Source organism: Cherax quadricarinatus, chromosome 25, assembly GCF_038502225.1.
Source record: "Cherax quadricarinatus isolate ZL_2023a chromosome 25, ASM3850222v1, whole genome shotgun sequence".
NCBI lineage: Eukaryota > Metazoa > Arthropoda > Malacostraca > Decapoda > Parastacidae > Cherax > Cherax quadricarinatus.
In genome coordinates, this window is record NC_091316.1 from 27009440 (window position 1) to 27027233 (window position 17794).

Sequence of the window (17794 nt, forward strand, 5' to 3'; positions counted from 1 at the left end):
TTCAGCTATCCAATACAGTGGTCAGAATTTAGCAATTTTGCCAATTTCACACAAATTTCAAAAGATGCCAGTTTCCAAATAGGGTCCAGAATAAACAAGAAAGACATTCCTGGCACTAAAATGACATTTCCTCTGTTCATTAGTCACGTCCCAACGCCCCTCTTACACTCTTTTGCATTCCACTTTGAATTTTTATTCTCACAAAAAATAGAAGATTTACTGCATTAGTGTAAAAAATGGTATAAATAATATCAGCGCACTTGTGAAAGAATATTAGACTTACCAGTTGACGTGTATTGGACGCTTAGCATGATTTGTTTACTTTTGAACTTTGGTAAAAATCGAACATTTCTGCTACTTTGAGCTCAATTTCAAGGTACTTTTCATTGTAAAATCAGTCAGAATCATCTCAATTTCTGTAATATGTCTTCCATTCTATAGAATGAGACCAGGAAAACTAGAATACAACAATAAATACCATACGAAAATACAGTGCACAGTCTCTGTTTTAATCCAAAAACATGATCAAAGTTTTTATTTTCTCATTACGCACTGTGTGCTGCAGGATTTTTTTTTATACTGTGCACACTGACCACATAGACCCATTCTTTCATATGTAGGCCTACCAGCTTTCTCTCACTAGATTTGAGGGCGCTAGAATTTAGGCGTACTAGTACGTCAAAAACCCTGGTGTGTAAGACGTACTAGTACGGCCGAAACCCTGAAAGGGTTAAGTAATGGTAAACAAAGTTCAATGGACAGATAGTCACTATGATATAATATAATGGCAAAATATTGAACTTATTACACTTTAGCACCTGAGAATAGCACCTTGATTATTTTAACAATTGTGAATATATGAACTAAGGTAGTTAAATAAAGCTAAAATAAAGGAGAAAATATATAAGAAACTAAATTAAGTAATGGTAAACAAAGTTCAATGGACAGATAGTCACTATGATATAATATTGATTTGGGAGTAAGATCTGATTTGTAATGTATAATAAGTTGAGCAATTAATTGCACTATAAAAAGTAGAGAAATATGAGGTAGCTGGTACTAGCTAGCAAAAGATAGTTTTGGTTTTGGGACTCACACAATAATGTAATTGGAATATACACTAGTTGCACACACAATATAAAAGGGACTAAAAGAAGAAGTGGTAAACAGAATTAAGTGGGCAGGTAGCAACCATGAATAACATTAATTTGGAGTAAGATTTGACTTGCAACACAAAATTATGAGCAAAATTATGAGTGTATACTGTACTCTATACTGTACTGTATTTGGTGTAGACTGACAGAATAAAACAGTGACATTGGTGATAGAGTAATATGAAAGAAAGTGGTCTTTGATGAGTTTTAAAACTGATGGTTCATTATTTATTTTGTTGGATAATTTTGCCAAACTGTTTTTCTGTATCTCTTTACTGTTGTTACAGGAGGTGGCTTCTTATCAGCATAAAATACAACAAATGTCTATGAGTGAGATCAGTCTGCGTACACAACTAAACTCATATATGGAGAAGTATGAAGATTTCCAGAATACTTTAGATAAATCAAACAAGATTTTCAACACTTTTAAGAAAGAAATGGATGAGGTAAGAACTTCTTTTCTTCATCAGATAGATATGATGGAGATAGTGAATTATCTCAGTAAAGCAAAATTTTTCTTTTTTGCTTCTTTGACAGTGAATTAAATGTGTGTGATTAATTTATTGTTTTTCTTTTTTTACTTGTTTTCCATAATTGTGTAAAGTGCTTTGTAATATTGCTCAAAAATCTGTATTGTTTCAACACTTGACTGCAACTGCTTTGTGTACATCATAGCCTACATGGCGGGTTAAGTTTCCACTCTCACTGAAAAGCAAAAATCAGTGAAGAGTAAGACTTAGATTTTTCACTTTGAAATGCATATAAAAGCCTGATAAAATATTTATACTATCTTATATTAACCCCTAAACGGTCCAAACATATATATACGTTCTTACCACTAGTGCCCCAATCGTATATATACGTTTTATTTTTCCTGCCTCCAAATTTGGCACGATTGGCCTGAGATGCCTGATCAGCATAGAATGGGTCTTAACCCTTTGACTGTCGCAACCCCCAATCCTGAGGTGTCTCCTGGTGTTGCAAAATTTAAAAAAAAAAAATTATTTTTTCTTATGAAATGATAGAGAATCTTTTCCTGATTGTAATGACACCAAAAAAACGAAATTTGATGGAAAACTGATGGAATTATGCTCTCGCGAAGTTAGCAACCTCGGCGCTGTTTACAAATCGGCGATTTCGCCCATTTTGAGCCCTATTTTTGGCTAATTCCATTGTTCCAGTCACCCAAACTCATAGCTATTTCTTTAGAACTCCATTTTTTCTATCGATTGAGTACAAGAAACTGCCCATTTACCGATTTCAACTACCTAATAATGTGGTCAGAAATTTGCAATTTGGCCAATTTCACGAAAACTAAAACATGTGACAATTTCAAAATAAGGTCCAGAATGAATAATGCAGACATTCCTGGCTCTAAAATAACATTTTCTTTGCTCACTAGTCATGTCTCCAGGCCCCTCTGATATTACTCTTGCTTTCTATTTTGAATTTTTATTCAAACAAAAAATAGAAGACTTACTATTATGCAGACTACTGCAATACTGTAATAATTGTATAAATAACATCAACCCATTCATGACTGCATATTAGAATGGCTAGTTGGACATTTATTGGACAATGGCATCATTTGTTTACTTTTGAACATTGGCAAAAATCAAACATTTCCCCTACTTTGAGCTCCATTTCTAGGTTCTTTTTATAGTAAAATCAATCAAAATCACCTCTATTTCTATAATATGTTTTCCTTTCTATCAAATGAGACCAAGAAACGAGAATACAACCATAAATACTATACAAAAATAGACCACAAAGTCGGCATTTTAGTTCAAAAAAACGGTCGGAGTTTTTTTTTTCTCATTATGCACTGCGTGCTCCAGGATTTTTTTTATATGGTGCACACTGACCACACAGACCCATTCTCTCACATGTGGGCCTACCAGCTTTCTCCTGCTTGATTTCAAGCCGCTAGAATTTATGAGTATATATACAATTACTAAAAAAGAGAAGAAGAAAAACTTTATAAAACTGGGTTGCTTAAATGTGCGTGGATGTAGTGCGGATGACAAGAAACAGATGATTGCTGATGTTATGAATGAAAAGAAGTTGGATGTCCTGGCCCTAAGCGAAACAAAGCTGAAGGGGGTAGGAGAGTTTCAGTGGGGGGAAATAAATGGGATTAAATCTGGAGTATCTGAGAGAGTTAGAGCAAAGGAAGGGGTAGCAGTAATGTTAAATGATCAGTTATGGAAGGAGAAAAGAGAATATGAATGTGTAAATTCAAGAATTATGTGGATTAAAGTAAAGGTTGGATGCGAGAAGTGGGTCATAATAAGCGTGTATGCACCTGGAGAAGAGAGGAATGCAGAGGAGAGAGAGAGATTTTGGGAGATGTTAAGTGAATGTATAGGAGCCTTTGAACCAAGTGAGAGAGTAATTGTGGTAGGGGACTTGAATGCTAAAGTAGGAGAAACTTTTAGAGAGGGTGTGGTAGGTAAGTTTGGGGTGCCAGGTGTAAATGATAATGGGAGCCCTTTGATTGAACTTTGTATAGAAAGGGGTTTAGTTATAGGTAATACATATTTTAAGAAAAAGAGGATAAATAAGTATACACGATATGATGTAGGGCGAAATGACAGTAGTTTGTTGGATTATGTATTGGTAGATAAAAGACTGTTGAGTAGACTTCAGGATGTACATGTTTATAGAGGGGCCACAGATATATCAGATCACTTTCTAGTTGTAGCTACACTGAGAGTAAAAGGTAGATGGGATACAAGGAGAATAGAAGCATCAGGGAAGAGAGAGGTGAAGGTTTATAAACTAAAAGAGGAGGCAGTTAGGGTAAGATATAAACAGCTATTGGAGGATAGATGGGCTAATGAGAGCATAGGCAATGGGGTCGAAGAGGTATGGGGTAGGTTTAAAAATGTAGTGTTAGAGTGTTCAGCAGAAGTTTGTGGTTACAGGAAAGTGGGTGCAGGAGGGAAGAGGAGCGATTGGTGGAATGATGATGTAAAGAGAGTAGTAAGGGAGAAAAAGTTAGCATATGAGAAGTTTTTACAAAGTAGAAGTGATGCAAGGAGGGAAGAGTATATGGAGAAAAAGAGAGAAGTTAAGAGAGTGGTGAAGCAATGTAAAAAGAGAGCAAATGAGAGAGTGGGTGAGATGTTATCAACAAATTTTGTTGAAAATAAGAAAAAGTTTTGGAGTGAGATTAACAAGTTAAGAAAGCCTAGAGAACAAATGGATTTGTCAGTTAAAAATAGGAGAGGAGAGTTATTAAATGGAGAGGTAGAGGTATTGGGAAGATGGAAGGAATATTTTGAGGAATTGTTAAATGTTGATGAAGATAGGGAAGCTGTGATTTCGTGTATAGGGCAAGGAGGAATAACATCTTGTAGGAGTGAGGAAGAGCCAGTTGTGAGTGTGGGGGAAGTTCGTGAGGCAGTAGGTAAAATGAAAGGGGGTAAGGCAGCCGGGATTGATGGGATAAAGATAGAAATGTTAAAAGCAGGTGGGGATATAGTTTTGGAGTGGTTGGTGCAATTATTTAATAAATGTATGGAAGAGGGTAAGGTACCTAGGGATTGGCAGAGAGCATGCATAGTTCCTTTGTATAAAGGCAAAGGGGATAAAAGAGAGTGCAAAAATTATAGGGGGATAAGTCTGTTGAGTGTACCTGGTAAAGTGTATGGTAGAGTTATAATTGAAAGAATTAAGAGTAAGACGGAGAATAGGATAGCAGATGAACAAGGAGGCTTTAGGAAAGGTAGGGGGTGTGTGGACCAGGTGTTTACAGTGAAACATATAAGTGAACAGTATTTAGATAAGGCTAAAGAGGTCTTTGTGGCATTTATGGATTTGGAAAAGGCGTATGACAGGGTGGATAGGGGGGCAATGTGGCAGATGTTGCAAGTGTATGGTGTAGGAGGTAGGTTACTGAAAGCAGTGAAGAGTTTTTACGAGGATAGTGAGGCTCAAGTTAGAGTATGTAGGAAAGAGGGAAATTTTTTCCCAGTAAAAGTAGGCCTTAGACAAGGATGTGTGATGTCACCGTGGTTGTTTAATATATTTATAGATGGGGTTGTAAGAGAAGTAAATGCGAGGGTCTTGGCAAGAGGCGTGGAGTTAAAAGATAAAGAATCACACACAAAGTGGGAGTTGTCACAGCTGCTCTTTGCCGATGACACTGTGCTCTTGGGAGATTCTGAAGAGAAGTTGCAGAGATTGGTGGATGAATTTGGTAGGGTGTGCAAAAGAAGAAAATTAAAGGTGAATACAGGAAAGAGTAAGGTTATGAGGATAACAAAAAGATTAGGTGATGAAAGATTGAATATCAGATTGGAGGGAGAGAGTATGGAGGAGGTGAACGTATTCAGATATTTGGGAGTGGACGTGTCAGCGGATGGGTCTATGAAAGATGAGGTGAATCATAGAATTGATGAGGGAAAAAGAGTGAGTGGTGCACTTAGGAGTCTGTGGAGACAAAGAACTTTGTCCTTGGAGGCAAAGAGGGGAATGTATGAGAGTATAGTTTTACCAACGCTCTTATATGGGTGTGAAGCGTGGGTGATGAATGTTGCAGCGAGGAGAAGGCTGGAGGCAGTGGAGATGTCATGTCTGAGGGCAATGTGTGGTGTGAATATAATGCAGAGAATTCGTAGTTTGGAAGTTAGGAGGAGGTGCGGGATTACCAAAACTGTTGTCCAGAGGGCTGAGGAAGGGTTGTTGAGGTGGTTTGGACATGTAGAGAGAATGGAGCGAAACAGAATGACTTCAAGAGTGTATCAGTCTGTAGTGGAAGGAAGGCGGGGTAGGGGTCGGCCTAGGAAGGGTTGGAGGGAGGGGGTAAAGGAGGTTTTGTGTGCGAGGGGCTTGGACTTCCAGCAGGCATGCGTGAGCGTGTTTGATAGGAGTGAATGGAGACAAATGGTTTTTAATACTTGACGTGCTGTTGGAGTGTGAGCAAAGTAACATTTATGAAGGGATTCAGGGAAACCGGCAGGCCGGACTTGAGTCCTGGAGATGGGAAGTACAGTGCCTGCACTCTGAAGGAGGGGTGTTAATGTTGCAGTTTAAAAACTGTAGTGTAAAGCACCCTTCTGGCAAGACAGTGATGGAGTGAATGATGGTGAAAGTTTTTCTTTTTCGGGCCACCCTGCCTTGGTGGGAATCGGCCGGTGTGATAATAAAAAAAAAAAAAAATATACGTCAAACATGGTACCTCGTAAGACGTATATATACGGCCGCGACAGTCAAAGGGTTAACACTCGGTGTGCAACATATTAAAAAAAATCTGGGACCATGTAGTACTTTGTGGGAGCGCCAGTTAAATTGAGCGCCAGCTTGAGCAAACAGTGCAGCAAACACCAAGGATTCACTGATGTAATGTCATATTAACACTCCTCTTTTAAGAGGAAAGTGATGTTAACCCCAAGTTTATGGTCTGTCTATCTATCTCTGTGGCTGTCTCTATATCTGTCTCTGTTTATCTGTCTGTCTATCTGTCTCTCTATCTCTTTTTATCTGTCTCACAGGTAAACACAAATACAATTATACATAGTGTAAATTACCTAGGATAACCTAAAAAATCCGAAGTGCTATACAGTGGACCCCCGCCTTACGAACACATCGCATTACGTTAAATCTGCCATATGAAGCATTTGAACACAAAAATTTTGCCTTGCCTCACGATAAAAAACTCGCCTAACGTGATTCATCTGGGACGTGTCCCATGTGTGGCCTCAGCGCCAGTGTTTACAAGCCAGCCAGTGTGGTTGCATCTATGCATACATTGGGTACATTTCACATTTTCCCAGTGTTTTTAGTGCTTGTAACTGCAAAATAAGTCACCATGGACCCCAAGAAAGCTTCTAGTGCCATCCCTGTGGTAAAAAGGGCAAGAAGTAGTATGGAATTGAAAAAAAGATTAAGGAAATGTGTGCAAAGTGGGTTCAACTGCAAACCTTTACAGATGAAAATCACCCTGACACAGCTACTGCAAGCCGTGTTGGCAACCTGTACAGTGACAATGTTATGGCCCATTTTAGGAAAGTCTTAAAGGAACGGGAGGTACAAAGCTCTATGGACAGATTTGTTGTGCGACAGAGGTCCAGTGACTCTCAAGCTGGTCCTAGCGGCATTAAAAGAAGATGGGAAGTAACCCCGGAAAAGGACTTGTTACCTCAAGTCCTAATGGAAGGGGATTCCCCTTCTAAACAGTAACTTCCACACACTCCCTTCCTCCCATCCCATCAATCATCACCAGATCTTCAATAAAGGTAAGTGTCATGTACAGGTCCGCCATCACAAATCCGGCAATCAGTTATTCGGTTCCTTCAGTTATTCGGCACTAATTTTGGCTAGCATAATTTCAAATTTCCAGGGTCGCCACACCAACCTGCTGGTACTGTTTGGTGGCGCGACTTGCTGCATAAGTCATTCCAATTTCTTTTTCTCCATTTATTGTTTTAACCTGCTTACTTTTAACCCTAGCCATGGTTCCAATGAATAAAAGAAATGCTTCTCATTATGTAAAGCACCTACACAGTACATTATCCATTAAAGATAAGGTGGCTTTGAAGCCACAGTCGGTTGTCATGAGCTCAGTCTCATGAAGCAGGAGAATATGCTTTATTATTACGCTAATATCAACACTACAGCTTATTTGCCTATCACAATTGATCTAATATGACATAAGAAACAATATAAGTAACATAAAACATGTTAAATACTCCAGAATGAATAATATTTGGCATAACACCGAGCAGTTCAACAGTGTTATGAAGAGGATATGGTAAACAAATACCATTCTCCTATCCTTGTCTTGGGGGCTTATATTAGAGAAAACGGAGTATAGCACAGGACTAACTATGATACACACTCGTACTCCACCATAAACATGAAACAAAAAAGTTATTTTCTCTCTATAGATTATTACACATAGCAGCATATGTGTAGAGAACCTAGGATAACCCAAAAAAAGTCAATGTGGCTTATTTTTAGTACCTGGCTTGGGTTAGCCATATATGATTTTTTGGTAAATATTCGATTTCCAGCCAGGGTAGAAACATTAGGCGTGTTTCTTTACAACTGTTGTCTATGTTTACCCATCAGTAAATGGGTACCTGGGTGTTAGCCGACTAGTGTGGGACACTGACCTAATTTTCTTGAAATACTCAGCATAACAAGTGGCTTTCTATACAGTAGTATACAGTAGTATGGGATTAAATCTGGAGTATCTGAGAGAGTTAGAGCAAAGGAAGGGGTAGCAGTAATGTTAAATGATCAGTTATGGAAGGAGAAAAGAGAATATGAATGTGTAAATTCAAGAATTATGTGGATTAAAGTAAAGGTTGGATGCGAGAAGTGGGTCATAATAAGCGTGTATGCACCTGGAGAAGAGAGGAATGCAGAGGAGAGAGAGAGATTTTGGGAGATGTTAAGTGAATGTATAGGAGCCTTTGAACCAAGTGAGAGAGTAATTGTGGTAGGGGACCTGAATGCTAAAGTAGGAGAAACTTTTAGAGAGGGTGTGGTAGGTAAGTTTGGGGTGCCAGGTGTAAATGATAATGGGAGCCCTTTGATTGAACTTTGTATAGAAAGGGGTTTAGTTATAGGTAATACATATTTTAAGAAAAAGAGGATAAATAAGTATACAAGATATGATGTAGGGCGAAATGACAGTAGTTTGTTGGATTATGTATTGGTAGATAAAAGACTGTTGAGTAGACTTCAGGATGTACATGTTTATAGAGGGGCCACAGATATATCAGATCACTTTCTAGTTGTAGCTACACTGAGAGTAAAAGGTAGATGGGATACAAGGAGAATAGAAGCATCAGGGAAGAGAGAGGTGAAGGTTTATAAACTAAAAGAGGAGGCAGTTAGGGTAAGATATAAACAGCTATTGGAGGATAGATGGGCTAATGAGAGTATAGGCAATGGGGTCGAAGAGGTATGGGGTAGGTTTAAAAATGTAGTGTTAGAGTGTTCAGCAGAAGTTTGTGGTTACAGGAAAGTGGGTGCGGGAGGGAAGAGGAGCGATTGGTGGAATGATGATGTAAAGAGAGTAGTAAGGGAGAAAAAGTTAGCATATGAGAAGTTTTTACAAAGTAGAAGTGATGCAAGGAGGGAAGAGTATATGGAGAAAAAGAGAGAGGTTAAGAGAGTGGTGAAGCAATGTAAAATGAGAGCAAATGAGAGAGTGGGTGAGATGTTATCAACAAATTTTGTTGAAAATAAGAAAAAGTTTTGGAGTGAAATTAACAAGTTAAGGAAGCCTAGAGAACAAATGGATTTGTGAGTTAAAAATAGGAGAGGAGAGTTATTAAATAGAGAGTTAGAGGTTTTGGGAAGATAGAGGGAATATTTTGAGGAACTGTTAAATGTTGATGAAGATAGGGAAGCTGTGATTTCGTGTATAGGGGAAGGAGGAATAACATCTTGTAGGAGTGAGGAAGAACCAGTTGTGAGTGTGCGGGAAGTTTGTGAGGCAGTAGGTAAAATGAAAGGGGGTAAGGCAGCCGGGATTGATGGGATAAAGATAGAAATGTTAAAAGCAGGTGGGGATATAGTTTTGGAGTGGTTGGTGCAATTATTTAATAAATGTATGGAAGAGGGTAAGGTACCTAGGGATTGGCAGAGAGCATGCATAGTTCCTTTGTATAAAGGCAAAGGGGACAAAAGAGAGTGCAAAAATTGTAGGGGGATAAGTCTGTTGAGTATACCTGGTAAATTGTATGGTAGAGTTATTATTGAAAGAATTAAGAGTAAGACGGAGAATAGGATAGCAGATGAAAAGGCGTATGACAGGGTGGATAGGGGGCAATGTGGCAGATGTTGCAGGCGTATGGTGTAGGAGGTAGGTTACTGAAAGCAGTGAAGAGTTTGTATGGGATAGTGAGGCTCAAGTTAGAGTATGTAGGAAAGAGGGAGATTATTTCCCAGTAAAAGTAGGCCTTAGACAAGGATGTGTGATGTCACTGTGGTTGTTTAATATATTTATAGATGGGGTTGTAAGAGAAGTAAATGCGAGGGTCTTGGCAAGAGGCGTGGAGTTAAAAGATAAATAATCACACATAAAGTGGGAGTTGTCACAGTTGCTCTTTGCTGATGACACTGTGCTCTTAAAAGTGAATACAGGAAAGAGTAAGGATATGAGTATAACAAAAAGATTAGGTGATGAAAGATTGGATATCAGATTGGAGGGAGAGAGTATGGAGGAGGTGAATGTATTCAGATATTTAGAAGTGGACGTGTCAGCGGATGGGTCTATGAAAGATGAGGTGAATCATAGAATTGATGAGGGGAAAAGGGTGAGCGGTGCACTTAGGAGTCTGTGGAGACAAAGAACTTTGTCCTTGGAGGCAAAGAGGGGAATGTATGAGAGTATAGTTTTACCAACGCTCTTATATGGGTGTGAAGCATGGGTGATGAATGTTGCAGCGAGGAGAAGGCTGGAGGCAGTGGAGATGTCATGTCTGAGGGCAATGTGTGGTGTGAATATAATGCAGAGAATTCATAGTTTGGAAGTTAGGAGGAGGTGCGGGATTACCAAAACTGTTGTCCAGAGGGCTGAGGAGGGGTTGTTGAGGTGGTTCGGACATGTAGAGAGAATGGAGCGAAACAGAATGACTTCAAGAGTGTATCAGTCTGTAGTGGAAGGAAGGCAGGGTAGGGGTCGGCCTAGGAAAGGTTGGAGGGAGGCGGTAAAGGAGGTTTTGTGTGCGAGGGGCTTGGACTTCCAGCATGCATGTGTGAGCGTGTTTGATAGGAGTGAATGGAGACAAATGGTTTTTAATACTTGACATGCTGTTGGAGTGTGAGCAAAGTAACATTTATGAAGGGATTCAGGGAAACCGGCAGGCCGGACTTGAGTCCTGGAGATAGGAAGTACAGTGCCTGCACTCTGAAGGAGGGGTGTTAATGTTGCAGTTTAAAAACTGTAGTGTATAGCACCCTTCTGGCAAGACAGTGATGGAGTGAATGATGGTGAAAGTTTTTCTTTTTCTGGCCACCCTGCCTTGGTGGGAATCGGCCAGTGTGTTAATAAAAAAAATAAAAAAAATTGTAGACAATAGTAAATGACCAAGGCACGTGTGAATGTCCACCTGTCAATGTGTTTGTGACAATTTGAGAACAATTTCAGTACCTAATACTAGTGTCATAACAAAGATTGGTTTTTTTATTATTATTATTATCACACCGGCCGATTCCCACCAAGGCAGGGTGGCCCGAAAAAGAAAAACTTTCACCATCATTCACTCCATCACTGTCTTGCCAGAAGGGTGCTTTACACTACAGTTTTTAAACTGCAACATTAACACCCCTCCTTCAGAGTGCAGGCACTGTACTTCCCATCTCCAGGACTCAAGTCCGGCCTGCCGGTTTCCCTGAATCCCTTCATAAATGTTACTTTGCTCACACTCCAACAGCACGTCAAGTATTAAAAACCATTTGTCTCCATTCACTCCTATCAAACACGCTCAGGCATGCCTGCTGGAAGTCCAAGCCCCTCGCACACAAAACCTCCTTTACCCCCTCCCTCCAACCCTTCCTAGGCCGACCCCTACCCCGCCTTCCTTCCACTACAGACTGATACACTCTTGAAGTCATTCTGTTTCGCTCCATTCTCTCTACATGTCCGAACCACCTCAACAACCCTTCCTCAGCCCTCTGGACAACAGTTTTGGTAATCCCGCACCTCCTCCTAACTTCCAAACTACGAATTCTCTGCATTATATTCACACCACACATTGCCCTCAGACATGACATCTCCACTGCCTCCAGCCTTCTCCTCGCTGCAACATTCATCACCCACGCTTCACACCCATATAAGAGCGTTGGTAAAACTATACTCTCATACATTCCCCTCTTTGCCTCCAAGGACAAAGTTCTTTGTCTCCACAGACTCCTAAGTGCACCACTCACTCTTTTTCCCTCATCAATTCTATGATTCACCTCATCTTTCATAGACCCATCCGCTGACACGTCCACTCCCAAATATCTGAATACGTTCACCTCCTCCATACTCTCTCCCTCCAATCTGATATTCAATCTTTCATCACCTAATCTTTTTGTTATCCTCATAACCTTACTCTTTCCTGTATTCACCTTTAATTTTCTTCTTTTGCACACCCTACCAAATTCATCCACCAATCTCTGCAACTTCTCTTCAGAATCTCCCAAGAGCACAGTGTCATCAGCAAAGAGCAGCTGTGACAACTCCCACTTTGTGTGTGATTCTTTATCTTTTAACTCCACGCCTCTTGCCAAGACCCTCGCATTTACTTCTCTTACAACCCCATCTATAAATATATTAAACAACCACGGTGACATCACACATCCTTGTCTAAGGCCTACTTTTACTGGGAAAAAATTGGTTATGACAAAAAATTGTAATTATCAGAACATAAAAATTACGTACAGTGGAACCTTGAGTTTCGGCTGCCCGAAGTTTCGGCCATTTTGAGTTTCTGTCACTTTTTTTGGCTAAATTTTGTCTTGAGTTTCGAACAGTACCTTGAGTTTCGGCCGCTCTTCCAGGCCTGTATGCCTGCCTGCACCCACACAAAGCATCCCATGCATTCATTGTGGGTCAGTCTGTCTTTGTTTCTCCTTGAGTGAACATTACCCTGCGCTTTCATCCAAACATTTCACAATAACCCATTTTTTTTGTGCTTGTTGATTGAGTGCAACTGCTACGTAATTAACCATGGGCCCAAAGAAACTTTCTAGTGCCAGCCCTTTGGTAAAGAAAGTGAGAAACACGATAGAATTGAAGAAAGAAATTGTAGCAAAGTACGAAAGTGGAGGAGGAAGAGAGAGAGAGGAGAATGTGCCTTCTTCAGTGATTCTATGATATGTATGATACTACAGTAGCAGGTGTCGATAAAGGCTATAGCGCCAGCCAGCGATAAAGTGTAGCATTAACTGAGTAGCAATTAAGTTAAGCGATTACGCGATAGAAAAAGGACATAAAACTAACTCCTCCAATGTTATTGGAGGTATATAGGGTCACTGACAACACTGCCTTGCCACCACCACTATACAGCTTATGCTGCCAGTGGCCCTTATAACCCAACAACAACAACACACCACCACCACTCATGACATATGTAAGATATATTTTATTCATTCTACAGTATATATCATGTTTCTATGTTATTAATATTGTTTATTATGTCATATTAGATCAGTTGTGATCAATAAATAAGCCGTAGAGTTGATATTAGCGTCATGTTTACAAACAAACTCTCCTGTTCCCTGTCTTCCATAAGCCAACGAGTTTTCAATAAAGGTATGTAATTTTTTTTTTTCAACAAACCGGCCGTATCCCACCAAGGCGGGGTGGCCCAAAAGGAAAAACGAAAGTTTTTCTTTTTAAATTTAGTAATTTATACAAGAGAAGGGGTTACTAGCCCCTTGCCCCCGGCATTTTAGTCGCCTCTTACAACACGCATGGCTTACGGAGGAAGAATTCTGTTCCACTTCCCCATGGAGATAAGAGGGAATAAACAAGAACAAGAACTAGAAAGAAAATAGCAGAAAACCCAGAGGGGTATATATATATATACCTTCTTCTTTCAACACACCGGCCGTATCCCACCGAGGCGGGGTGGCCCAAAAGGAAAAACGAAAGTTTCTCCTTTTACATTTAGTAATATATACAGGAGAAGAGGTTACTAGCCCCTTGCTCCCGGCATTTTAGTCGCCTCTTACAACACGCATGGCTTACGGAGGAAGAATTCTGTTCCACTACCCCATGGAGATAAGAGGAAATAAACAAGAATAAGAACTAGAAAGAAAATAGAAGAAAACCCAGAGGGGTGTGTATATATGTGCTTGTACATGTATGTGTAGTGTGACCTAAGTGTGAGTAGAAGTAGCAAGACATACCTGAAATCTTGCATGTTTATGAGACAGAAAAAAGGCACCAGCAATCCTACCATCATGTAAAACAATTACAGGCTTTCATTTTACACTCACTTGGCAGGACGGTAGTACCTCCCTGGGCGGTTGCTGTTTACCAACCTACTACCTAAAATATAATGTTTATATTTCTTCTTCTTTCAACACACCGGCCGTATCCCACCAAGGCGGGGTGGCCCAAAAGGAAAAAACTACTACCTAAAATGTAATGTTTATATTTATTTATATTTATTTCTCATTGTTTTCTTTGTGAAAATTATATTTATTCTTTAAAAAGAGATTTTTTGTGAATATTTTTGTGTGTCTGGAATTGATTAATTGGATTTACATTATTTCTTATGGGAAATATTGCTTTGACTTTCGAACAGTTTGAGTTTCAGCCAAGTTTCTAGAACGGACTATGGCTGAAACTTGAGGTTTCACTGTAAAACTTACGGAATTATGCTCTCACAAAGTGATCTTGGCAGCATATATGCATTGGTGGCTTCGCCCACATTGAGCCTTATTTACGGCCAAGTCCATTGTTCCAGTCGACCAAACTCATAGCTATTTCGCTAGAACTCCATTTGTTCTATTGGTTGAGCACAAGAAACTGCCCATTTACCGATTTCATCTACTAAATAAAGTGGTCAGAAATTGGCAATTTTGCCAATTTTATTACACGAATTTCGAAAGATGCCAATTTCAAAATAGGGTCCAGAATAAACAATGCAGACATTCCTGGCACTAAAATAACATTTTCTCTTTTCATTAGTCATGGCTCCAGGCCCCTCTTATATTACTCTTGGTTACCATTTGGAATTTTTATTCACACAGAAAATAGAAGACTTAATGTTATGCTAACTGCTGCATTGTTGTAATAATTGTATAAATAATGTCAACCCATTCTTGACTGTGTATTGGAATTTGGACTGGCAGGTGCACACATATTAGACAGTGACATCATTTGTTTACTCTTGAACATTGCTAAAGAATGGAACATTTCTGCTACTGTGAGCGCAGTTTCAAGGTACTTTTCATCGTGAAAGCAATCAAAATCACATTTATTTCTGTAATATATCTTCCATTCTATCAAATGAGACCAAAAAAAACGAGAATACAACCATAAAAACCATACAAAAATATACCGCTAAGGGGAGGCTAATGACTGAGAAGTGAACTCCATTATTTATGGTCTGATTTCTTTCATTTTTGGTGTATGTTTAGAAGCATCTCTCCATCATACATTGTCCAAGTTTCAATAAGATAGCCCAGCAAACTGAGAGAGAGAGAAAATAATAATAATAATAATAATAATAATAATGTCTTTATTTACTACACGTATATGTACATGGTATACAGGCCTTGCTGACATCAGTGACATACTGCTATATAGAAAGCCCCTTGTTATGCTAAACATTTCAGGAAAGTTAGGCCAGTGTCCCAGGATAACACCCACAGCAGTCCACTAACACCCGGGTACCCATTTACTGATGGGTAAACATAGACAACAGGTGTAAAGAAACACTCCCAGTGTTTCTACCCTGGCTGGAAATTGAATATTTACCAAAAACCATATATGGCTAGCCCAAGCCAGGTACTAGAAATAAGCCACTTTTACTTTTTTGGGTTATCCTAGGTTCTCTAAACATACGCTGCTGTGTGTGATAATCTGTGTAGAGAAAACAGCTTTTTTGTTTCAGTTTTATGGTGCACTATGAGTGTATATCACAGTTAGCCCTGTGCTATACTCTGTTTTCTCTAAAATAAGCCCCCAAGACAGGGATAGGAGAATGGTACTTGTATCCCATATCGTCTTCATACCTCCATCGAACTGCTCGGTATTATGACAAATATTATTCATTCTGGAGTATTTGACATGTTTTTATGTTATTTATATTATTTATTATGTCATATTAGTTCAGTTGTGATAGGCAAATAAGCTATAGTGTTGATATTAGCATAATAATAAAGCATATTCTCTTGCAAACTCCAGGCATCACGAGACTGAGCTCATGGCAACTAACAGTGGCTTCTAAGCCACCTTATCTTTAACCCTTTGACTGTCGCGGCCGTACATATACTTCTTACGAGGTACCGTGTTTGACGTATATATACTCATAAATTCTAGCGGCTTCAAATCAAGCAGGAGAAAGCTGGTAGGCCCACATGTGAGAGAATGGGTCTGTGTGGTCAGTGTGCACCATATAAAAAAAATCCTGGAGCACGCAGTGTATAATGAGAAAAAAAAAATTCTGACCGTTTTTTTTTTTTTAATTAAAATGCCGACTTTGTGGTCTATTTTCGTATAGTATTTATGGTTGTATTCTCGTTTTCTTGGTCTCATTTGATAGAATGGAAAACATATTATAGAAATAGAGGTGATTTTGATTGATTTTACTATAAAAAGAACCTAGAAATGGAGCTCAAAGTAGGGGAAATGTTTGATTTTTGCCATGTTCAAAAGTAAACAAATGATGCCATTGTCCAATAAATGTCCAACTAGCCATTCTAATATGCAGTCATGAATGGGTTGATGTTATTTATACAATTATTACAGTATTGCAGTAGTCTGCATAATAGTAAGTCTTCTATTTTTTGTTTGAATAAAAATTCAAAATAGAAAGCAAGAGTAATATCAGAGGGGCCTGGAGTCATGACTGATGAGCAAAGAAAATGTTATTTTAGAGCCAGGAATGTCTGCATTGTTCATTCTGGACCTTATTTTGAAATTGTCATATTTTTTAGTTTTCGTGAAATTGGCCAAATTGCAAATTTCTGACCACATTATTAGGTAGCTGAAGTCGGTATATGGGCAGTTTCTTGTACTCAATCGATAGAAAAAATGGAGTTCTAAAGAAATAGCTGTGAGTTTGGGCGACTGGAACAATGGAATTAGCCAAAAATAGGGCTCAAAGTGGGCGAAATCGCCGATTTGTAAACAGCGCCGAGGTCGCTAACTTTGTGAGAGCATAATTCCATCAGTTTTCCATCAATTCCATTTTTTTGGTGTCATTACAATCGGGAAAAGATTCTCTATCATTTCATAAGAAAAAATAATTTTTTTTTTTTTTAAATTTTGCGACACCAGGAGACACCTCAGGATTACGGGTTGCGACAGTCAAAGGGTTAATGGACAGTGTACTGTGTAGATGCTTTACACGACGAGAAGCATTTCTTTTATTCATTGGAACCATGGCTAGGGCTAAAAGTAAGCACGTTATAACAATAAATGGAGAAAAAGAAATTGGAATGACTTATGCAGCAAGTAGCACCACCAAACAGTACAAGCAGGTTGTTGTGGTGACCCTGGAAATTTGATATTATGGTAGCTGAAATTAGTGCCGAATGACTGAAGGAACCGAATAACTGATTGCCGGTTTTGTGATGGCGGACCTGTACAAAGTTTGCAGAACGATGGTGACAAACTACATTTTTATTATTTCACTGCATTAAATTTAACTTCAACATTGCAATATTTCAGATGACAAAGAAAATAAAGAAGCTTGAGAAGGAGACAAAGACATGGAAGGAACGTTGGGAAGGTGCTAACAAAGCTCTCTTGAACATGGTTGGAGAGCGAGCGGAGCTGGAGAAGCAGCTTGATACACAAACCAAACAAAATGTTCAGTTGCAGAACCTGTGCAGGGCACTTCAACAACAACTGACTGAACTCAGGAACAAGGAAAAAGGTAAGAATTAAAAGCTTTATATCCTACTCAATTTTGTGTAGCATTTGTGACTGTTAGTGTCTATCGCCAACCTGT

General features: G+C 39.1%; 1 protein-coding gene across 1 annotated transcript in view; it reads left to right on the forward strand.

Moving 5' to 3' along the window:
• Nucleotides 1-17794, forward strand: part of LOC128689929 (gamma-taxilin) — a 202976-nt gene that overhangs the window by 157298 nt on the left and 27884 nt on the right. Inside the window, exons 8-9 of the mRNA XM_070088706.1 lie at nt 1442-1600; nt 17512-17719. Coding sequence (XP_069944807.1) covers nt 1442-1600; nt 17512-17719 — 367 coding nt within the window. The remainder of the gene's footprint in view (nt 1-1441; nt 1601-17511; nt 17720-17794) is intronic.